The 25,523-nt window shown below is 35.8% G+C and overlaps 1 protein-coding gene across 1 annotated transcript; it reads right to left on the bottom strand.

Annotated features, from left to right (window-relative positions):
• Window positions 1-254: 254 nt before the first annotated feature.
• LOC134800539 (zinc finger protein 765-like) lies at window positions 255-23,531 on the bottom strand. Its single transcript, XM_063773024.1, has 9 exons — window positions 23,317-23,531; window positions 19,951-20,073; window positions 18,642-19,667; window positions 17,910-18,109; window positions 16,761-16,868; window positions 15,898-16,122; window positions 14,550-14,661; window positions 2,596-2,706; window positions 255-1,501 (listed from the first exon to the last, which is right to left on the bottom strand). The coding sequence occupies exons 1-9, from the start codon at window positions 23,446-23,448 to the stop codon at window positions 1,316-1,318; spliced, it is 2,223 nt and encodes a 740-aa protein (XP_063629094.1). The 5' UTR covers window positions 23,449-23,531; the 3' UTR covers window positions 255-1,315.
• Window positions 23,532-25,523: the final 1,992 nt, after the last annotated feature.

The raw sequence follows: 25,523 nt of genomic DNA, 5'->3' as shown, positions 1-25,523 counted from the left end.
TGTGTAAATAATGTAAATATATTGTAATAAAAATTGCTGTGATGTACATACGTAAATATACTATAATTAATTATTAAACCCTTTTCCAGACCGCACCAATACAAGGTTTTTCCAAAAATCGAAACTTATTCCAATTAATCCAGCTTTGATGATTACTTTGAAGACAAGTCACATTTTCCGAAAGTCCAATCTAATTTAAACCTTAATGCGAATTGCTAAGGTTGACATGTTCAGCGTCATTTGTGACGTTTTCAACCAATTGGTACCACATTGTCGGTTGTCGGAATCTATATGGAAATAGTGCCTTATTGACAACATTTGACAACCGACAATAAGTACCCTTTTGGTTGAAAATAGCATATTTATATGGGAAAATCAATTCCTTGTCGATAATCTATTTCTGGATCTAAAACTTTTTCTATACAATACTTATACAATAAATACAATCTTTATAGTTATAGAGTAATCCAAGTTCAAATAATGCAACGGGGCCTATTCTTTTCACAGACATTTATTTCACTGCCGTATTAGTAGGTGGGTGTAGTAATTCTCGGAACCTACATTAGAACGATTTCCGGACGTCCGATTGATCTTAAATGGTGTGAAATTTAAATGGAAATTTAAATTTCTACGACTCCAATAACTTCATATAAATTTATAAATTAAACATTAGTTAAAAAAAACCAACGCAATGAAACGGATGAAACTTTGATAAGACATGTTCACCTGTTTAAGAGCTACACTGTTCCACAGGCAGACACACAGACATAGAGGTCAAACCCATAACACTCCTCTTTTTGCGTCGTGGGATAAAAACAGGGGTGGGAAACTCCTTCCTTCGGGCAAACTCGGCTCCGTTCGTCTCAGCATTGCTCCGAGCAATTATTAGGGTTGACACAACTTGACGTCCCTTTGTGTGCACGACCACAGATAACATAATGGCTTGAATTTTGACAACCCTAAATTGCCGAAAGGGATAGTGCCATATATTAGAAAGACAGCATGATTCGACCCTGAACCGCTGTCAAACTTCGGTTTTGTAGGAAGTTTCCTTTCTGTACGGTAGCACAGAATAAATAATAGTACTAGGTACAGAAGATTCACTCTCTAACAAAACGCGTCTGTTACGATTAGGACTGATATGGCCGCTAGGTGGCGACAGCGCCACGCGCGGCTTATGGCTAGCCACTAAAATTGGTGTGAAACGGATGTACTTGTAGCTACCTGTTGCAAAGCGACGAAATCGCGGAGTGAGCCAAGCCTGACGGTAGTACTATTATTTATTCTGTGATAAAAATAAGAAATTGACTCTCTACTATCCATCAGTTTTCGTCACTGGTACTATGTCTCCATTCATTCGTACGGACGCGTTCACATTATGATGTTTAGCCAGATGCATGCGTAGCACGAAGGGTTGTGTGAACGCAGACTCACAGTGCGGACATTTGTACGGCCGTTCGCCTGTGTGAGTGTGCATGTGGACTTGAAGACTTCTTTGGTGCTGAAATGATTAATGAATAATAAATTTACTGACATTAACGTTTCAATAAATATTATAAATAATAAGAAAATTCCCACCCAAGCTCACATTAAGCTTAATAAGGCTTGTGTTGTGGGTACTATACCTACGATATATTGTGTTAAACATATTACTTAATACGGAAAACATCCTTAACTCAGGAACAAATCTTCAGATGACAAGCAAAACCCACTAATTTCTAAAAAATAATCAACCTTATTTTAGTAGGAATATGGTTCAATATGGCTATGAACTTGTGGTGGTAATTAGTGAGTTTTGGTTGTCACCTGACGAAATATCTGTGATAAACACACAAATAAATGCCCATACCAGACAGCCTACCGCTCTTTTACTCCAATGAAAACGTAATTAGAGTGACAGAGAAAGATGCCCGCAATTTGCGAACATCGTATTTTCTCCTGCTTCTTAGACAGGTTCACTCAGTTTTTTCTATGAAACCTTTTTTAAGTTACTATATCGGAGCGGCCAAGGTGCTCACTAATATCTGATCACGCCTCTATTGCTAAGGCGTTATTGTGTATACAGATAACTTTGAGTACCTCGCCCGCCCCGATGTATCTGACGGTTTGCAATATTTTAAAACATTTACTTATTTATTAACAAGCTTTTGTTAGGTCGACCTGTATGTAACTATGTAATGGAATCTAAGGTAACTAATTTAACCATCTTCCAAGGATCGTAGCGTCATGAAAATTGGCAGCTGTATGTAGTTCTGATGACAATACAATAATATGGTACTGTCGAACTGATGAATCTGTCGTTCTGTAATCAAATCTTGCAAGTTAAATTTGATCCACTTCCCGGTTTCCGATTGAGCTGAAATTTTGCGTGCATGTATAAATCGGATGACAATGCAATATTATGGTACCATCGAGCTGATCTGATGATAGAGACAGGAGGTGGCCATAGGAACTCTGTGATGAAACAACGCAACCTAATTGTGTTAGGGGTTTTTAGAATTGTCTCGATCAGTATTAGTCGTCTGTCGTAAGAAAAGTACAGTCAGCGATAAAAGCTTGTACCAAAAATGAAATTATTGCCAAAAACTTATTTACCTGGACCACTCGTCCGCAAACGGTGCACGTTACAGTCTTCTTGGGTTTCTTATATATTATATTGTTGTGTTTATTCAAATGATCTTTTAGACAGCCTGAGTTGAACAGGTACTGAAATAGAATCACATCGTTTAGTTAAAAAAAAAAATACAGTGTGTAAATCTAATACGGCCGATAAATCAAACCAGACAAAGTTTATCCGTGTAATCATTAATAGAGAATATTACGCGAAACTCTGCGTAGGGGGCGCCACTTCCACAATCCAGCACAATCTGGGGGTCTACCGCGAAACAAGAAAATCGAAATTTTGTTATCTAAGCTCTTGCATATTCGAGCGATAAAGAGGCAGATAACTAAATTTCGATTTTCGCGTTTCCCGGTAGGGCCTTGTTAACCCTTTGACCGCCGTCGTCTTGTATACAAGACACAAATTCAACCACTCAGTTAATAGTTAGTAAAAATGATAAAAATGGCCTATTTAAACATTGCAAAGTTATTAACGTCTTTGATAGGTTTTGTTTGTCCTTAGTAACAGAGGAGTGTGAAATCATACCATCATTAGATAAAAAATCTCGCCCCAGTAATTTACGTACCTTAGACTATCTACCCTCATATACAACACCAAAAAGTAACAATGTATACGGTAAAAGAGTAATTGAATTTCTACTCCCATATACACCGTGTTTTTATTGAATTCCGTTAACTTCGGGGTATAGTTAAGTACGTTTATAAGAATTAAATGGCATAGTTAATTTTCAAAAAAAAAAATTTTTTTTTTCTTTTTTGTTTTTTTTTTGTTTAAAAAGTAATTAAATGTAGCATATAGCGTTGTTGTAACACGGGCATTACATTTAACTCAACCAAACAATTGAAATCTGTGACATATCAATGTCATTTCGTACATCAATCGACCGAGATTGTACTTAAGGCGCGGTGTGTAGTAAAATGCACTTTTTTGACACCATATTTACAGACTTTTACAAGGATATCATGCATTATTTTCTAGTATGTATAACTTCAGTCCTTGAACTACGTTATTGCTTGTCAGAAACACGACGGCTCATTATTTTCTCGATAGAATCTTAAGTTGAAAACATGCCTAACACTGTCTTTATTTTCTTATGTTAGAAGTACTAGGACGAAAATGTATATGAAACTTACTTCAGTCGATAGCTTTTAAGTAAATCCTCATTATTGCTTGTCCTTTTATCGATACGTTAATTTTTTCATTCATCATTTGATGAATTCAACATTTTGCCTACTAAATTACACCCTACGCGGCAATACCTTGCGCCTATTCCTCACGCCAGTACGCCCGTGACCACTGTCAGCGTCGGACCTGTGCTAGTTTAGCGGACGTTTCATAAAATGGGTAACCACAGTATAAATATGCAAATATGTTATACACACAATGTTTTTCAACATACTTACGAAGAAAAGCAAAATAATTCTTAAATACAGTGACATTTCAGACATTCGTCCGTCATATTGTCATTTTATAATAAGTTGGGCAGCAAAGGCACACACCCATCTAACCAATCCGGAATTCAGTCACGATTGATAAATTGTGTAAACATATTTTAAAAGGCTATAAAATTAATCAAATTGAATAATTTAGACTGGTCACATTTTTGTAAAAATCGATTTCTACTGGCAAAACCTCGGAGTAATTAACAATGGAGCCGCCATTAGCAGGCGTTCCCCTCTGTCGAAAAAAGGCGGCCAATGGTCAACCACATGTCAACCATATGTATGGACTGACGTTTATCTGACATGACGTACCTATACATTTGATGTGCCCCTCCCCCGCAAAAAACGGCAGACTATTTTGTACCGAAAATTTTAGACATGGCGGCTCCATTGTTAATTACTCCGAGGGCAAAACATATTACTTTTTGGCAACCGGGTTTTTTAACCTAATTAGAACCCGCTGAATCCGAATTTGCCGGTTGCTTGATCGAATTCTTGACTGGACGTGAGATATTTGATATTTAAGGTCCCTTTTTTTAGTTTTTCGTAAATAACTCGTAAACGGTGGCCAATATAAAAAAAATGTTGTAAGCATTAATAATCTACACAAAATTTTCAATAAAGAAGATTGAGTACATTTTTAGCAGGGATCAATATTTAAAAAGATAATAAAGAGGGAAAGTTAATTATAATAAATTCTAAGGTTCCTTGTTTTTATTTTTTCGTTAATAATTTGAAAAGTATGACTCATAGCAAAAACAAATTTTACACATAAACAATAAACATAAAATTTCCTACAAGAAACATGTAGAACACTTTTCGCTAGGATCAATATTTAAAAAGACAAAGCAGCCGGTAAGTTAATTACAATCAATTTTAAAGTTCCTTTTTAGTTTTTTGTAAATAACTCGTAAACGGTGTCCCATAGCAAAATAGGTTTTTATGAATAAATAATCTACATAAAATTTCCTGCAAAAAACATCTGAACACTTTTCTCTAGGATCAATATTTAAAACGATATTAAAGGAAGAAAGTTCATTACAATCAATTCACATGTCACTTTTTTTAGTTTTTAGGGTCCCGTACCTCAAAAGGAAAAAACGGAACCCTTATAGGATCACTGCGACTGCGACTGTCTGTCTGTCCGTCTGTCACAGCCCATTTTCTTCAAAAGTACTGGACCAATTAAGTTGAAAGTAATTAAGCAATTAAGTTGTACCAAAGTACACACATGTAAATTCGTGACGCAAAGACGGACATCTTACGTAAACAAATGAATTTTAAACATGGAGGCCACTTTTTAGCCAAGGGGGGTTAATTAACATTAAGAACCTATTTTGCTATGGGCCACCGTTTACGAGTCATTTACGAAATACTTAAAATAGGGACCTGGAAATTGATTATAATTAACTTACCCCCTTTAATACCTCATTAAATATTGATCGTAGCGAAAAAGTGTACAAAACCTTTTTTGTGGACAATTTTATGCTCAATATTTATGTATAATATTTTTTTGCAACGGGGGCACCGTTTACGAGTTATTTACGAAAAAAAAGCGACCTGTGAACTGATTGTGATTAACTTTCTTCCTTTAATATCGTTTTAAATATTGATCCTAGAGAAAAGTCTTCAGATGTTTTTTGCAGAAAATTTTATGGAGATTATTTATTCATAAAAACCTATTTTGCTATGGGACACCGTTTACGAGTTATTTACAAAAAACTAAAAAGGGACTTTAAAATTGATTATAATTGACTTACCGGATGCTTTGTCTTTTTAAATATTGATCCTAGCGAAAAGTGTTCTACATGTTTCTTGTAGGAAATGTTATGTTTATTATTTGTGTATAATTTGTTTTTCTATGAGTCATACTTTTCAAATTATTAACGAAAAAATAAAAACAAGGAACCTTAGAATGTATTATAATTAACTTTCCCTCTTTATTATCTTTTTAAATATTGATCCCTGCTAAAAATATACTAAATCTTTTTTTATTGAAAATGTTGTGTCGATTATTAACGTTTAACAATTTTTTTTTTATATTGGCCACCGTTTACGAGTTATTTACGAAAAACTAAAAAAAGAGACCTTCAAAAAGTGATTATAATTAACTTTCCCGCCTTAATATCTCTTTGAATCAATATCCTAGCGAAAAATTGTGCGAAATCTTTCTTGTAGGCAATTTTATGCAGATTACTTATGTTTCAGAAAATTTTTTGCTATGCGCCACCGTTTAAGAGTTATTTACGAAAAACTAAAAAAAGGGACCTTTAATATCAACTATCTCACTTCCAGTCAAGAATTCGATCAAGCAACCGGCAATTTCGGATTCAGCGGGGTCTAATTAGGTTAAAAAACCCGGTTGCAAAAAAATAATATGTTTTTCCAGTCGAAATCGATTTTTACAAAAACATGATCTGTCAAGTATACACTCATATTGTATATAATTAATAATTATTTAGGTACACTCACCGTCTTACCTACCATTTTTAGGGTTCCCCACCCAAAGGGTAAAACGGAACCCTATTAGTAAGACTCCGCTGTCCGTCCGTTCGTCCGTCCGTCTGTCACCAGGCTGTATCTCACGAACCGTGATAGCTAGACAGTTGAAATTTTCACAGATGATGTATTTATGTTGCCGCTATAACAACAAATACTAAAAAGTACGGAACCCTTGGTGGGCTCGGTGGGCGAGTCCGACTCGCACTTGTCCGGTTTTTAATTCCATTAAGTATACTCATCATAATTCGAATTTAATAATAAATCTTATTCAATATTAATTGCCGAACTAAAAATCCCGGAACTGACAATTCAGAATACCGATGTCGTCAGAATAAGGACGTAGACGTGCTGCGCGGGAATGGTGCGGGGCGCCGCGCGGGGCGCCGCGCGGGGCGCCCGCCTGCCCGTTCTACCACGCGTCTGCTTCACCCCCTTGAAAACGTAAAACTCGAGTATAAGAGCGCCTTAAGTTTAGTAGCAAATGTATGAACTCATTCTAAACACTAATCAATATGTAAGCCGGCCCTAAGGCAAGTGTACACGCTTGTAGAGGCCTTATAGGAAAAAAATAAATTATGGATTATCTCCGAAATGGACTTAATTAGAACATCGGTGTCTTTGAGAAAGTTACTTGATTTAAGCTCAGGAATGCACCCTTGAAATTAACGGAAATCAAAAAAAACACGGTGTATATTAAACACCTTACCTAAGAATTTACAGTATGATCTCATTAACATTGTTGAAAATCACGGCAAATGTATGCCAATCCTAAAAAAATACTACCTAAGTCTAGACTAATGTATAAAATAAAAGCAGAGTTTTTGATATTCATAGATTAATTTAAGTTTACCGAAACACAACTAAGCATGTAATAGATAATAATAGCATTAAATATTAAGTATTAATTAATAATAGTATTAAGCAAACGCGGATTGGACCGCGCGATCTCGCCAACTATTACATAAACCCTAGAGGTTTCCAATAGTGGCATGCATGTAAAAATTGTATTAAAATTTAAAGTGAATTATTAATAAACTGAAAAAAAAAACGAGAAAATAATAACAATTGCAATTTCTTTTACACTCTTGTTCATATTTTAGGTCTTTCTTTTTCATTTATTTGCTTTTTAAACAACTATATAAATTCATTCTTTTATAATTAATTAAAAACGATATGGGAATATTCAAAGTAAATATAAAGTCAGAAATATGTTTTTATTTAAGTATTTGAACACTTGTTAATCGCCAATTGTTGGTAACGATTAGGTAATTACTTACTAGAATACGTAAAACGAGAGAAACTATACATATGTAAAGTACAGGCAGCTTCTTTAGCTGTAAAAAGTAGGGTCAGACAAGTATATTTCCCCTTGTGGATTGTTGACTAATCGCAGAAAAGATAAATAAAAAGTTAAAATCAAATAATTTATTTTATTTTAAGATTACAGTGCAGTGGGAAGGGATAAACCGCAGCGACCGCTTCGCACAAGAGTGGGACATACCTATTTAACGGACTTCAGTTTTTTGTTATATAATTAAGGTAGTAACCTAATAAGTTAAGTCCTTTCTGAGCAAACATAAATGTTATTAGTTATAAGTGGAAACTGTTTTGGCTATGTATTATCTAAATTAATTATTTTGTTATAATATTTTGCCTGTTTGTTTCCCAAGTTTAAATAAAATAAAATAACAAGTCGTCGTTAATTTGATAAGAGTTTAGTAGATTAATGTATACCAAACTGAAATTATAATGAATTATTCTAATTCCGGAATAATTTATTCACTCATTGAAAATTCAACTCACGTGTAATTTTCACCAAAACAGTTCCGGTATATTGACCTTTACGGTTACCATCAGTTTGTCACTGACATAAACGCCGTCGAGAACGTAATTTACTTTCTATACATCCCGTTTGCACTAATATGCGAGTGCGAGCGAGATGTATAGAAAGTAAATTACGTTCTCGACGGCGTTTATGTCAGTGACAAACTGATGGTAACCGTACTTATCGACACATGATGCGCGGCTTTAACGTTACACTAATAAAGTTTACGTACCAACAAGCGCTTACGCCGTTGACCTAGAGACTATTATTACTTAATCCGCGCGGAAACAGTCCTTGTCGGTCTGCACTGCGGGCAGTTCATGCGCGCCGTTGTCTTGTATACAAGGACCGGAAAACCCCTCTTTACGCTTAATCCTATCCATTCGGTAACCCAATCGATTCGGTTACCGTATCATTCGGTAACCCTATCATACTGTTACCTGATTGTAATGGTAAGCTTATTGAAACGGTAACCTTAACCTTTAACCGAGTTAATCTCAAAACCCCATCGCGATAGGGTTTTTGTTAGGGGTTTTTAACAGGTTTTTATTCGGTTATGGTAACCTTTATTATCGGTTGCTTATACGTTTGCAACATCCGTATTTAGTGATGTGCCGTCAGTAAAATACTAAAAAAACAGTTGTTTTATTAATTGTTAACTTTCTTAATTTTGTTTTTTTTTTTTACTTTTTTGTTTATTTATTTACTATAATTCATTTATTTCATTAATGGGTCATTCCATAATAAACGCTACCAAGGGTTCAAAAATGAAAAATAGTTTAAGAAGTCAACACTAACCTATTTCCATAGAAAACATACCAAACCTTCATGTCAGAAAAAAAAACCGGAAAAAAATCAATTTTTACATATTTTTCATGTACTTGATCGCAACGTTTAAATGATAGGCGTAAAACTAATTTTATACAGCGATATTGGCAAGACAATTTAAAAAGAAAGTAACTGTAAACTGTTACAAATTTCCCGCAGTTATTTCAGGTAAAATATCGTAATTTTATAATTTGTCTTTAAAAATATTAAAAAGCATGGATTAATCGGTGTTTAGAAGAGTATTCTAGACTGTGGTCTCAAAGTAACACCCGAAACGAAAAAGAGATAAAAGTATGTGTAACTTTTCCCGTAATTAACTATAGCCAAACATGTTTTGCCAAAGAAAGGCTATGATGTGAACCTATGCAAATGTGTAATAGTTGTTGTTTTAGCGTCTGCTTTAGTCGTATGTTTTAAAGTTTGAAGTTGTGTAACACCCGAAACGTGTTGATCGTCCGCCTGTCATTCCCCGGCTTTTCTCCGTGATGGTTAGTGCTAGAAAGCTGCAATTTGGCATGGATACATAAATCAATCATGGCGACAAAGTAGTAACACAAAAACTACAAAAATAATTTTTTTTTACGACTTTAATCCTGTGATGTGGGATGTCGTTGGATAGATCTTTCAAAATGAATAGGTGTCACCATCAACCATTTTTTGATTAAGTGAATATTTTCGGTAATATTCGCATCGAAAGAAAAATAATTATGATATCTTCGAGAAACAGTTTTTATTGTTAAGATTAATGTATTTTATAATAATTCAGTATTTATTACTTATGTTTTTCATCGAATTTATTAAAACGACAATAATTTCAATAAAATGAGCCATAATTTCGTATAAATCTGTCTTAATTTCGTACTCGTAACACCCGAAACGAACCATGAGTAACACCCGAAACAGGTAATTTATTTTATTAAAATTAATTGAAAAGTGATACTAAGTGTTACTTCAGTGTTTCAGTAGACTATACTAACTATTATTACTTGACATAAATAAAACTGGAGGTTACTTGACAAAATTCGCTAAATTATGCATTTTGGTACTGATGGTCAGAAGGTATAGGCCAATTCCTGTAACGCCCGAAACAGCTACTTTTTAGTGATTCTCTCGTTATTGCTCTTATACTTTAATTATGTGTGTACAGGAAAAGAAAATATTATCAAAGTAGTAGATGAATCAATAGTTATAACCTCCTAGTTCCTGTTACAATATCGAATAAAACCTTATTTTAAGAGTTCAAGTGTAACACCCGAAACGGTGGAATGACCCTAATGTTATTTATTTTATTAATAATATTTATTTTATTAATGTTATTTATTTTATCAATGATATTCATTTTATTAATGTAATTTATTTTATTAATAATATTCATTTTATTAATGTTATTTATATGATTAATATTATTTATTTATTTTGATTATTTTATTTATTGTGTTTATTTCGTTCATTTCATGTATTGTTTAGTATGTGGTTTCAGTGACAGAGTTATTCATACTGCGACCTGCGACTTTCTGCATTATATTCAATTAGAATGTTATTCTGAATTAAGTTAACTTTTGTAGTACAATGTATATAATTTGTAAAATAATTTTCACTCCTCTTTTCAATGGTCGGATTGATTTGAATTTTTTTAGCGTAAAAGTTGTGATTGTGATAGATAGGTATATTTTTTTTAGGAGCTTTCGAAACGGTGATGACAATTTGATAATGAAGCTACAAAAAAGTAAAAACTGCGAAATTATAATTATGATGGTTCAATGTATATTCCTTTGCCAATTAAGTATGTATTTTGTTTATTGTTCTTATCAGCCTTGAGGTCTTACGTATGCTATCTCTTTCACACATACGGAAAGTGAATGAGATAGCAAATTACAGCAGGTAAGAAAAGACTCCTACGCTTATCACTAGATTTGCAGAAAGTTGCAGATCGCAGCATGAATTATTGTATTGTATTATTTGGCGTGTTTCCACTTGAGACCGTCATTTATTACTCATTGGCAATAACAATAAGATTTAGTCGTGGCGTGGTGAATTTTTTGACAGCATTTGTGATTTGAGACACGTGCGGTAGGCGGTGTGTGAAACGATATTAATACCTATTGATTTCCGTCTAATAATGAATGCAAATTTTAAATATCAGCTGAACTTTTAAAAACACAATGAGTCTCGGTAGTAACTCGGACACTGAAACTACATACTAATGCCTATTCCCATCCGTGCCCGGCGGAGAGAAATAGGAATACACCATATTGAGCTATTCCTTATCATACCTTTAAAAACACCTTTTTTAGGGTTCCGTACCCAAAGGGTAAAAACGGGATCCTATTACTAAGACTCGGCTGTCCGTCGGTCTGTCACTAGGCTGTATCTCATGAACCGTGATAGCTAGGCAGTTGACATTTTCACAGATTATGTATTGCTGTTGCCGCTATTACAACAAATACTAAAAACAGAATATTATAAATATATAAGTTGGGCTTCCATACAACAAACGTGATTTCTTTGCTGTTTTTTGCGCAATGGTACAGAACCCTTCCTGCGCGAGTCCGACTCGCACTTGGCCGGTATTTTATTTTTTACATTAAATTAGGCACAGTGAGCCATTGAAGTGTTTCGCTATCCACCATCCGGTCAGATCAGCTGAATTGTACCTGATGATTTAGTTATCACATTAAAAGCAATACGGGTATCGACCAATACAAAGACTATGCGGCAGTAAATTAAAGTAATAAAATTAGGTATAAATTAGACAAGAAACTATTATTATTTACTTCTATCTATACGGCACCCAGACTGCATTTTAATCCAGGAATATTATTAAGAATATAAAATCATGATTACATTTACTTGATTAAGAATGAGATTATTCTTATTAAATTTGTTCACATACGTTTATTATTTCCGATCAAAATTATTGGAATCATTTTGACGGAAATAAAATCAACATGATTTTATTCTTAGGAATTCTTATTCAAATAATGATTTTATTCTTGAATGCCCAACACTGCTTACTAAGTATGTATCTATTTAATTTAATCAAAATTATTTCACCAATGTTACAGATACTCAATAAATATAATGAATTCTGGTATTAATGAAAGATTTGAAGTATTAAAATAAGGTTATCACTGCTATAGATAATATATATATATTTTCTGCTCGCTGCATTAAGCAAAACAAGGTAAATTACGACTTTTAGCTGACACAACTCACCGCATCTGAAAACGTTTAAAAGTAGTTGCTTATTATAAAATAAGCCCATAATAACTAGCTATTATGTCATTTGTCAACAATGGTTAAATATCTACCACACTACCACAATCCGCTAACGCATGTATCTTTATCACAAAGTGATTTTTTTAATCACTCTATCTAAAGATAAACTATACCTACCAGTAAAATTACTAGTTAGGTTAAAATATTTCCTTAAATCAGTCTTTACTCTGTAGGTACATACCAAGTTTGAACCCGAAAATAGAAAAATAATATCTAAGTAGCATTAAAAATATAACTAAATAATAGCAGATATTGCTAGGATAGGATGGTGTTTCCTTGCAGCAAGCCCTTTTCTAAAAATTCCAAACTAGAATTGCTCCGAAATGAACAAAAACAATAAGAACACACAGGTATAAAGATAAACAAAGGAATGGCCGCGCTGCGGCTGTCGCTCCAAAGTAATACTGTAATCGCTCAATAATGTTTTCAATTTTAGCTTAAGGACTCAAAGTACAATATTGTTTGAATTGACAATAAGCGAAGTTACCGACAAAAAAACATGTTTGTGCTGGAGACTTAATAGACCGCCCATGCCAACCACGGTTATTCAATAATAAGTTCAATTTAAGTGTGCGTAAAGATTACAATCGTTTGAACTGGTTCAAAACCTTATTATGAGGTAACTGAATCGACTGGGTTTTTATTTCGGTTACCAGTAACCGAGGTTAACTCGATCTGATACGGTTACCGAATCAAAGTGTTACCTTATCAGACGGTTACCGTTATGGTAGGGGTTTTTATAACCACTTTTAAAATAACCCTATGAAAAACCCCGGTTAAGGTAACCGGTTCCGGTCCCTGCTTGTATAAAAGGCTTCTCGTACAGCCTAGTGCGGTGATATTACGTCTTGAATCGACATTGTTGTTTTTGATTATAAATCCCTATATTTTAAACATTTTCGGGTGTAAAACATATCTTTAATTTTGGCAATTTGGAAAGAAATTAAAGCTGGATAAGATCAAAGCTAAATTGAGAAGATTTTTTACCATAAATTGTAAACATCGATATCACTATTTGCAATCCCTAAACTTTTTATTAGTTGTTTGCTTAAAATTTGCTCTGGCGTGTGAGTGAGCGTCTTTGCGGACTAGGTCCGGCGGACAAAAGGTTAACAAACCGCCTTGATGCATATCAATGTCATATTTTACTGTCTGTGAAAACTTGTCAAAAAACAGTTTAAGGCACAGTATAAGTTATACGCTATGGTTTACTAGAGGCGCTAGTGCTGCACTCTGGCGGCAGAACATTGCAGTAATACCCCCTATTAAGAAGTGTTTTAAGTTACACTTAATTATGATCGATAACCTAAATTATAAAAGCATAATTATTAATTGCCAATAAATTAAAAATAACTGTCCTAAAAGGAACTTGCTATAGGCCCCGTGCATAGGGCGTGTAGGGGGCAGCATAGGAGCCGTCAGATTTTTGGCGCGAGGCGTAAATGTGTCGTTTATGCTTCCGATGTAGCCCACAAGATGGCAGAACCTACTATGCACAAGGAAACGTACCGACGAGAACGGTAGATGATAGCACTTGCTTTGGCAATGTACCTACATGTGCACATATGTTTCCGATTCAGGCCACAAGATGGTAGACCCTCCAACGCGCACATTCCCCATAGGTATCATTTTTTTTAAACATGCAGATACGTCTGCGAGCGATATTCCAAATTTTATGATATAATATAATATAATAGTGTGGGAAGGCCTAGCCCAGGGTGCTGCGTGAGGGGCTTTTTATGAAAACTCCGATGCAGAATCAATCGTGTATTTCTTGGAAGATACAGCTTTTTATCTCTCGCACAAATATGTAATGGCGTCGTGCGTTTACGTCAGTGGTCGAGTCGAGAGCACAGATAATAAAAAAGGTGCGGCGCTGGCACAGTGGCGCCACAATAGGAAGCACTTGCTAGGCAGGACTTGAATCCGCAACCTCCGCAATCCGTGCCGGAAGCGTAATTTTTTCCATTTTTTCCTTTAATAAATTTGGAATATCGTCCTATAGCTATGTTGTCAAGCAACACACGGCCGTACATATTCGAACACTCACCTTTCCACAGATGTGGCAACGGTACTTAGTAACGCCGATGTGGAAGAAGTCCATATGGAGTTTAAGACTTGATTTGCGTTGCAACATCTTGCCGCACACGGTGCACGGATACCTGCCAAAAATAATACATTATGGGCTATATCCATGGGGGTCCTTTTGTTTCCCATTAAGTTTTAAGTCATAATGTATTGTTTGTCATATTATCGTTAGTCATAAAACTGAAACCGTAAACTTTTCAGGACTTTCGTAAGGTTATTCTATAAATAGGTTAGGTTAGGTTTGTTTTATGGCAATCCTGAAAAACCAATTATGACTAACGAAAATTCGGACAAACAATACATTATGACTTAAAACTATTTGGGAAACAATAGAGACCCATATCCATGACATATCTTTTACTAGCGACCCGCCACGGCTTCGCACGGGTTAACAAATTATACCCAAACCTTCATCAAGAATCACTCTATTGATAGGTGAAAACCGCAAGAAAATCCGTTCAGTAGTTTTTGAGTTTATCGCGAACAAACATACAAACACACAAACAGGCAGACACGGCCGGGGACTTGTTTTATAAGGTGTAGTGTTTTCATTTTCAATAAAGATGTTTAGTTAATCCAAAAATTTCATGTCCGCCATTATATACTATTATTGAAATAAAACTTACTTAGGCCTAGGCTTCCCCGAATGATAGGTACGGAAGTGAACCTTGAAGGTGAAGATATTCTTAAAGGTGGTGTCACACTCGACGCAGTACCGCAGCTCTGCCGGCTCGAACACATGTTTCTTTTTATGGTGGTGGAGCGCCATGCGATTGGGGCATTTCTTAATTTATTGACCTAGTTACGTAATACACTATTATTTAAAAAAAAACTTACTTAGGCCTAGGCTTCCCCGAATGAAAGGTGCGGAAGTGAACCTTGAAGGTGAAGATATTCTTAAAGGTGGTGTCACACTCGATGCAGTACCGCAGCTCTACCGGCTCGACCACATATTTCTTTTTATGGTGGTGGAGCGCCTTGCGATTGGGGCATTTTTTACTTTATTGTCCTAGGTACGAGTATGTAATATAAATAAATAAAAAATAAAATAAAAAGCCTTTTATGTAATATACTGTTAGGTAAAAAAACACTTACTTAGGCCTAGGCTTTCCCGAATGAAAGGTGCGGAAGTGAACCTTGAAGGTGAAGATATTCTTAAAGGTGGTGTCACACTCGACGCAGTACCGAAGCTCTGCCGGCTCGACCATGTGTTTCTTTTTATGGTGGTGGAGCCCCTTGCGATTGGGGCATTTCTTAATTTATTGACCTAGGTATGTAATACAGTACACTATTATTTAAAAAAAACTTACTTAGGCCTAGGCTGTCCCGAATGAAAGGTGCGGAAGTGAAACTTGAAGGTGAAGATATTCTTAAAGGTGGTGTCACACTCGACGCAGTACCGCAGCTCTGCCGGCACTATCTCCGGCTCCATGTGTTCCTTCTTATGGCAGTAAAGCCTCTTACGAGTGGTGAATGTCTTGAGGCAGAGGGGGCATTGGAGGAGTTTTGGCGCTTTAGGAGGCCGGTGAGATTCTCTGAATGAAAAAAATGTTTATGTCAAAAATTTCAGTTCTCTTTGCCAATTCAATGACTGCTGCCAAAAGCAAATTCAGATTGATATCAAATTCATGATTTGAATTTGATATCTAAATCAAATTCTAAGTGGAAGTGGATCATAATTAATTAATTATATTCTTAATTTATAGGTTTCGTAAATTTAGAAAAAAAAATTGTATGGGATATTTTGAAAAAAGGAAAACCTAGTTTTTCATTATGTCAATAACATACTAAAAAACCGGCCATGTGCGAGTCGGAGTCGCACACGAAGGGTTCCGTACCATTATCTATAAAAACGGTCACCCATCCAAGTACTGACCCCGCCCGACGTTGCTTAACTTCGGTCAAAAATTACGTTTGTTGTATGGGAGCCCCACTTAAATCTTTATTTTATTCTGTTTTTAGTATTTGTTGTTATAGCGGCAACAGAAATACATCATCTGTGAAAATTTCAGCTGTCTAGCTATCACAGATCACGAGATACAGCCTGGTGACAGACGTCCGACGGACGGACGGACGGACAGTCAGCGGAATCTTAGTAATAGGGTCCCGTTTTACCCTTTGGGTGCGGAACCCTAAAAATCATGGAGAATGGAAAATATTTAGAAGATCTTACACGATATGAACTGCCAAGGACATCTTTTTAGTGAAACGTTTATTACATATGTCACATACGCAATGTTTGTGAACTTCGTCCCAGTGTCGTGCGCAATCCGCACTTTCCCTAAAATCAGAAAAAAATTGGCAATAATTTCACATTTGATACAAGCTTTTATCGTTGACTGTACTTTTCTTTCCACATGCAACTAATACCCATCAAGACAATTCTTACAACTCTCCAGAGAATTCATTTGTGTAGTGTTATCAAAGAGTGGCCATCCCCTGTCTCCATCATCAGATCAGCTCCATGTCATCATATCAGGTATTTCATTGTCATCCGATTTACATATGTATGCAAAACTTCAGGTCAATCGGAAGCTCCAGAGTCTAGCTTCCAAGAGTTGACCCTCACTAACAAACTCTTCTTCTTCCTCGCGTTATCCCGGCATTTTGCCATGGATCACGAGAGCTTGGGGTCCACTTGACAACGAATCCCATGATTTGACGTAGGCACTAGTTTTTACGAAAGCGACTGCCATCTGACCTTCCAACCCAGAGGGGAAACTAGGCCTTATTGGGATTAGTCCGGTTACCTCACTATGTTTTCCTTCACCGAAAAGCGATACAACACTAACGAACATAGCATACTAATATGGCAAGTTAAATAAAGCTTGTAGAAAAAAAAACAACGGGTTACACTCCGGGAGTGCCAGCAGAAGTGAAAACTCAACGACAATGTAACTCCAAATATTAACAACAGCGCCATCTAGTGCAAAATGTCTGCAGCACTACGTATAATTGAGGTTAACGCCATCTAGCGTTATTTCGACGCATTACTTGAAACCCCTAAGCACATCACTGTGAGTACTACAGTTATATTAATACCAGTTTGAGGGAAACTCACTAGATGGCATTTAAATAAAAAAACAATGACATTGTCCGTCACAAATGACGTCACGCAAGCGCCCTGCGCCGCCTAAACGAAACAGCAGGCTCAGGCATACATGTTCGCCGCGCGGTAGAAAGCGAGGGTTACGCCTTACGCCTTACGCTGTCTCGAGTTTAACATTTTTTTCCCCACCTCAAAAAGTGTACAGCGCTGCTAAAGAAGTTTTCACTTCATAAACTATTGCAGGAACCATATGATATTAACCCAATAACTTACCAAAAGTACTTCTTGTCCTTCTGGTACAACTCACATCCGTCATCAATACAAAAATATTGCATGCAGTGGTATCTATTCATATGTGCGACTATGTGCTCTTTGCGCATCATTCTGGCGCAAACGCAGCAGCGCCAGACGGATTTCTGAGGTAACGCGAGTGGTGGGTAGACGAACCGTTTGTTGATTATTTGACCGGGAAACTGAAATAGAAACATTTAGTGCCAGTTGCACCATCCATAGTTGACAGACTGATCAATGTGAGTTTTATCATGGCTTCTCAACACGATGGGCCAGCGTCGGCCACTCCAAGGGACGCATTTATGCTTTAGAGGGAGCAAGTGATATTACAATACAATACAATACAAATACTCTTTATTGCACACCTCAATAAAAGAAGACAATACAAAAGAAAACAGAAATACAAGCAGAGGTAAACAACAGGCGGTCTTATCGCTAAAAAGCGATCTCTTCCAGACAACCTTTGGGTAGCAGAAATTAATAAATACAAATCTTATCTTATCTTATTACTATCTTATTCTACCGCATGGCTGCGTCCCTTGGAGTGGCCGGCGCTGGTCCATCGTGTAGAGGAGCCATCAGATTCTCCACATTTATGACATTTACCTTAATAGAACTGAATAAATAGTACTTATTCAGTTCTATTAAGGTAAATGTCATAAATGTGCAGTCAGTCAGTCAGCTAGGACAGTGACATTTATTGTTAATACTCACATTTTTTCTATGATCATATCTATATGCATGAGCGTCCAAACTTCTGACAAACATAAGCAACATACCGCATATGCTACATTTAACAGGATACTTTTTGTCAACAATTGCATCATCTTTTTCTAAAGTACGTTTTATATCTTGTTGACTCATTTCTATTTCTTGGAAAAATGGCAAAACATCTTCAATTTTTTTATACTTTGTAAATATTTTCTTGTATTTCAGTCTTGGCGTGAGTATTGTTCTTTCCTTTTTCTTTATCGGCTTTTCTTTGTCATCTTTTGCTTTATTTTCATCGATTTCAATAAGTGCGTCATTATCATCAGAACTAATTTCTCCTTTAATATCCTCTACTTTAAAATCTGGATCTTCATCTAGCTTTGCATGTTTTTTTCTTTTTGTAGCAACAGCCTTGACATCTTGACTGCCTTCATCACTATTATCATTTTCTACTTTTGTACTATTATCTATGTTATTTGTAGTGCCAATTTCTATTTCATTAGAACAATTCTCAATCAGGTTTGCTTTTATTTTTATTGGCAGTTTTAGTTTTGTAACAATTGCTTTTTTCAGCATTGCAGGGGTTTTCATTATTGGAATTTCTTTAGTTAATTTTGATCTCTTTTGTTTCTCTGAATGTTTTACTACTGTATTGTTAGCAACTTCTCGCAAACTTTGTCGAGCATCAATTTTGGTTTCTGTAATATCTTCACATGAACTGAAATTTCCATCATCATGTTCAAAATACTCATTATCGTCAGCATCACTATCAGCATTGGGATGTTCAATTTTAATATTATTATTAAATTTCACATTTTCATAAATATCATTAAGAACAACTTTAAGGGTTTTAACATTTTCTATACTGCTTTTAGTACCTTTATTTTTGTATTTTGTTGGTACAATAACTTTATAAGTTTCTGGTGTTTCATAAGAAATTGGTAGTTCAGCAGGTGTGCTTTCTTCAAAAACTGCATCATACTCAAAGTTTTGGTGGACAGAAAGAGATGACAATGTAGGTTTTGCTGGCTGAAATTATAAAAAAACTTAAATTATACTCTGTGTATTGCATTGCAAGGACATCCACTCCACTAATATTCACTTATGAATCTTTCAGTTAGTACAGGCAAGGTGTAAAATATTAGTCCTATCTTTTATTAGTTGAAATTGAGCAAAATTAAAAATATTTCACTTAACGAAGCTTGCAGCAGGTATTTTTTAAATATTGTAGCATAATTTTTGTTTCAATTGGAAATATGCTTAGTAGGTACTTGACAGTATTATTAGATCAAATCTAAGCGAAATTACTTACTGGAAGTTGTAAGGATTCTTGCAGAATCGCGTGTGCCCTCTGTACCTGTCCCTGGAACTTGCGGGTCTTGCGCAGCAGAGCCAGACACTCCCAACACAGAGTTATGCTTGCCTGATGATCCAACTGTATTAAGACATATTCCAAAATTTATAAAAATAAAAATAAATATACAAATACAAATGCAATATAATATTTAAAACTTCCGTGTTTTTAACACATATTCACTCACATTTATAGACGGGTCTAACAAGAAATTTATTCAATTACCTTTAGGTTATAGGTTCTCGCGGGCTTGGTTTCTTGCATGGTGGGTTGGCGGCACTATTCTTGCCAACCCATTTACGTCGACGTTTCGACTAGGGTTGCCAGATCGAAAGGCGCTATTATCGGGAAACAATATCAATTTTTCGGGATTTTGGGACTTAAGTCGGGAAAAAAAAATTAGAGATGCCACGATTGCCACGACGCCATGATTCGGCAACTATTCGGTATTCGGCCTATTCGGACACTTTGCCCAATATTAGGTATTCGGCCGAATGTTGCCTGCTATTCGGCCGAATACCGAATATCTGTTGCATCTACCTAAAAAGAAAAATTACAAAAAAATAACCAAAAACTAGGTATATTTAATATTTAAAATATATTCTTGGAAAGTAGTTACATACGAAGGCACATTTTTGAGCATTTATTGATTACAAAATATTTTATTTTTATCATGGGTCTGATTTGATTGACTCTAATATACATTCATTAATTCTGTTCAACATAAAAATATATCTTAGCAAACGTAGTGCTTTGATGGCGAACAGTTTGCATAATAATTGTGACTCAAAATGTTCGCATGTCATGCCGAATATTCGGTATTCGGCCGAGAGAGGGGCCGAATATTCGGTATTCGGTATTCGGCCAAATTCACTATTCGGGGCATCTCTAAAAAAATACATTCAAATTAAAGTAATTGTATTAAAAACAACGATATTTTACATTATTGGCACTACGTCAGCTCGCTCGCTCGACGACAGTTCGGAACTTGAAATTATTGTTTTATAACGTGAAGCTGTTTTTCGGGACAGTTTACACTTTGTCGGGAATCGGGAACACCTGCTAAAAATCGGGAGAATCCCGCCAAATCCCGACCATCTGGCAACCCTAGTTTCGACACAGGTTTCACTAGTTGTGGTCGCGCCTAACCTGTGTTGAAACGTTGGTAAATAAAGGTAATTGAATAAATTTCGCATTAGACCCATCTATAAATGTGAGGTAATAAATACAGATGCATTTATTTCATTACTTTTTACATCAGTTCTTAGGTATAATATAAGGGTTAGGTAGGTAATTTCTGTAATTAGTTCATCTTAGGTCACAGACCAACCCCTATAGACCGAGCTTATAGGACGACTCGCGGTCACCGCCCGTATGGTGTATAGGTCAAATATAAGATTGTTCGCGCGCCGCTCCGATCAGTTGCGCCCAAGGTTACGACCTGTTAGCAGTGTGCACGAGTCTAAGAAAATAAATCGTAAACTATTGAATTCATTGGGAAATCATGGGATATTGCAGCGTAAAATGGTGTGGCAAGTCATCTAAGACATCTACTTACGAAACAGATGGAATAACATCCCACAGGAAAGTCAAATTCATTATTTCATTGAATAATGTTTCTTGTCCGCGGGGTTCATTTTATACTGGTCAGTAAGCAGAGGCGAAGTATGTCCGTCCCTTTTCGTCAACTTGAAAATGCAATGCGCTATCCCTTTCCCCTTCGACTAGTGATGTGACGATGATGGTTTTTTAGTTGCGGAAACTTCGTGCTTCGTCATACCGTATTGTACCATTTTAGACATAATATATAGGTAATATGTTGTGTAAGTTTTTTAGAATCCTCTAGGCCAGCGGAGCAGTTAGGCCGCATGTCACGAGATGGACCTGATGATGAACTTCAAAGAAGTTCGAGGGCACTCGGTGTTGGTTTGTGATAGACATATGTTGTATGGGTTTTTTAGAATCCTCTAGGTGAGCAGTTAGGTCTCTTGTCACGAGATGGACCTGATGATGAACTCCAAAGAAGTGCGAGGGAACTCGGTGTTGGTTTGTGATAGACATATGTTGTATGAGTTTTTTAGAATCCTCTAGGTGAGCAGTTAGGTCTCATGTCACGAGATGGACCTGATGATGAACTTCAAAGAAGTGCGAGGGAACTCGGTGTTGGTTTGTGATAGACATATGTTGTATGGGTTTTTTAGAATCCTGTAGGTGAGCAGTTAGGTCTCATGTCACGAGATGGACCTGATGATGAACTTCAAATAAGTGCGAGAGAACTCGGGAGTTGATTTGTAATAGGCATATGTTATTGGTCCATTTGAATATGTTTTCAATACAACCTTCTATGACCTTCATATAACGGACAAAAGAAAATAATTGTATGAGATTTTGGCGACACTTTTTTCTCGTATCGAAAGAGATTGCGATTCTGAGTGGAAATAATATAAAAATTCTAAACTTTAAAATTCATGTTCTGGGTACTTTAAGCAGAAATGCCCTAATATGTTAAGTAAAAATTTCAGGTACATTGTTAAATTACTTAATGAAATATTAAATTAATCAATATAATTATTAAGTAAGTTTACTCTAAGTATACTAAATTGATAACAATTTTACCACAATAAATTTCGGTATCACTGGTAGCAGTACCCACTACCTGTAATGAACATGTCCCATCCCTACGCTTGCACGTGTCAGCGCGCCATGTTTGAAACGACCAATCGCAACGCCGTGAGCACCCCTCCCGCACCTCACAGTTTGGTGATTTGCGTCGGGGACAAAATGGCCAATATTAGGTTTCTAGAGGCGGTGTTCTGTGTCTTAGGTACAAGTAGGTAAGTATTTATCTAAACATTGCTTGCTGGATTTAAACCCGCCCTTGGTCAGCTATAATCAGAAAGTAGCTTTACTAAATAGTTTTGGCTGTTTAATATTTTTCATCACACTTGCCCGAAAAAGATCTTATTTCATGCAGGTGTACTGAAGGGTAAAGGCCTATTATTTCTCCAGCGGGAGTTATGGATTGTGAAAAAAAAGCTATAACTCCCTAGGGCCTAGGCAGTCTGTCAAGAAATGACAATATGACAGACAAATGTTTGAAATGTCACCATATTTAATTATTTCACTTGGACAGGTTCTTAACTAGGATGAATCTGAGGGAGAAAACTGGTGTATAGGAAAGGGGAGCCGTCCTGGGACTTTTAATGTCTTTTTTTGTCCCGGCATAACACTAACTTTTTATTCGTTTGTTGTGTAGGAAATGTTAAATTAAGTATCTTTTGTCATTGTAACATTTTTCTCTGGACATGTACCTACACTACTTACTTCTAGTGATTGGTCTTCTGTAAGAAGAGGGCGTAAATCGTCGGTAGCCACAGAAAACAGCTTCCTGTCTGAGCTGAGGCAGCCGCGACATATTTCCAAGTCTTCGAGCTCTAATTTCATGTCAAACATCATGGCAATGTCACAGTCTATTTGCACTTTTTACACAGTGGTAATGTGAAGTAAATAAACATTGATACAATTGATACCAATCGCCTGGGCTAGAACAAGCACCAATCACGCACCAACCCAACCAAACGCAGACTTCATCAATCAAGCGGATCCATAAGCAGATCAAGCCCTTCTTGCTGAAGCTGTCATTCTGACAATGAGTGTTCAAATTCAGTCAGATTTTCCCTATTGTACCTATATCGAGTGAGAGTAAAATAAATTATATGAGTGAGAGAATGACTACTATAAATACTAATTATTCTAATCATACGCATTTCATATAATCACAAATGGGAAAGTATTTCTTATCCGTGTTTATGGATTACAAAAGAACAGTTCATTAAAATACGAACTTTTGTAGTATATGAACGCATACTGCATTTGTCAACTTGACACTGATTGTGATTGCCAAGTAGCGCTCGGACTATATACTTACTTTACTCTTTGGCTCGGACCTCGGACGGACGATTGCTTGAAAACCTATTAGGAATTAAATGATATTTTTACAAATATCTGCCAATTCTCTTTACATTTACTTAAGGTTTCAAAATTTGCGTATTCCTTACAATGTAGACAATATTTTAGGATCGTAAACGCTATAACGCAATCATAATATTGACCCCCGCATTTACTTGAATGTGAATTGTGAACTATAGTGCGTCAAGCAAATCTTGTCAGTAGCAATGTAAAGCAAACTAAAGTAGGGCAACACTCAAAGAGCAGTATTGCGTTAAGAAAAGCAGCAATGTACGTCGAACCAAAACGAATATGATTTTTTTTCCGCTGAGCGCGCCCTACGTACGTCAATTCAAATTGTCACTTGCGGCTTATTGAAAATTTTAGAAATTGTTATTTAATATGGACGGACAATTTAAAAGCCATGTTAGTCAAAATGATTAACAAATTTGAAGATATCAAATTACAATTAGAAACGGACTATGCCATTAAACCATTCTGAGAGAACTCAAAATCACCAAACGACTCTCAACAATCTGCCAGGATAGGGCTCTTAGATTCTTTGGGCACATACTGCGGTCGCCACACCACAGCCTCGAACGTGACATCATACCGGGGCAAGTTGAAGGCAAGCGCGCTAGAGGAAGAGCCCCTGCAAGATTGTCGGATTCCATAAAACAAGCATGTGGTTCCATGCAGAGGGCAGCCCAAATAGCCCTTGTTCGCGATAAATGGAGGGACATAGTTATTGGTCACGATCCTCAGTCATGAGGGAACGACAGACAGAGATGCCATTAAACTAGAATGTATTAATAAAATCATTGCTTCCGCAGGTAGATGTCCTACTGAATTTTAATATTTTATTAGATTTCTCAGTTGGAATTCAATTTTAATCATAGCAAAATGGAAATTGTGGAATATTTGATACTTACAATATAATATGCTACTTGTTCATGTAAATTAGTGTACTTTTCTGGATCAATATCACATACCTACCTGTGTAATATTTTGATTGGTGATTATATTGTACAATATACATAATAAAAATAAAACAAATGATATTTGGGTGCTTATTTAATTTAAATGTAAGAGAAGGGTCACTTTAACCTACCTACACTTTAATTCAGGGCATTCATTGAAAAAATATGAAGTTACCAAGGTTACCTGGTCACTTCAACCAAGCATCATAATACTCTGTAGTCATCTATTGCATCTTAAGCATAAAACAGATTTGTTACAAAATGTGTAATTTAAGTTTCCAAACATAAGGAGTTAACTCCTTTTATCTTCCCTATATAACTTTAATTAACTTACAATAAACATTTCTTGGGTAAACTAAATATTTTTAGTTTAGTTTAACAATAATTTGTCTAATTTAACCCTTGGTACCTATTTTATTTCATGGTCTAAGAAATACTATTCTTCTATTCAATTTGAAATACTATTCTTCTATTCAATTTATAATTTGTAGGGTTCTGTGGCAGGCATAAAAAAGATTCTTTATGTAGTTTGGCCCAGGACTGACTGTCTAAAGACAGAGGGAATCATACTCTTTTTCTTATGCTAAAGCTATGAGTATAATT

Source organism: Cydia splendana, chromosome 20, assembly GCF_910591565.1.
Source record: "Cydia splendana chromosome 20, ilCydSple1.2, whole genome shotgun sequence".
Lineage (NCBI taxonomy): Eukaryota > Metazoa > Arthropoda > Insecta > Lepidoptera > Tortricidae > Cydia > Cydia splendana.
Note: the sequence above shows the minus strand (reverse complement) of the source record. Positions and strands in the feature narration are given on the sequence as shown.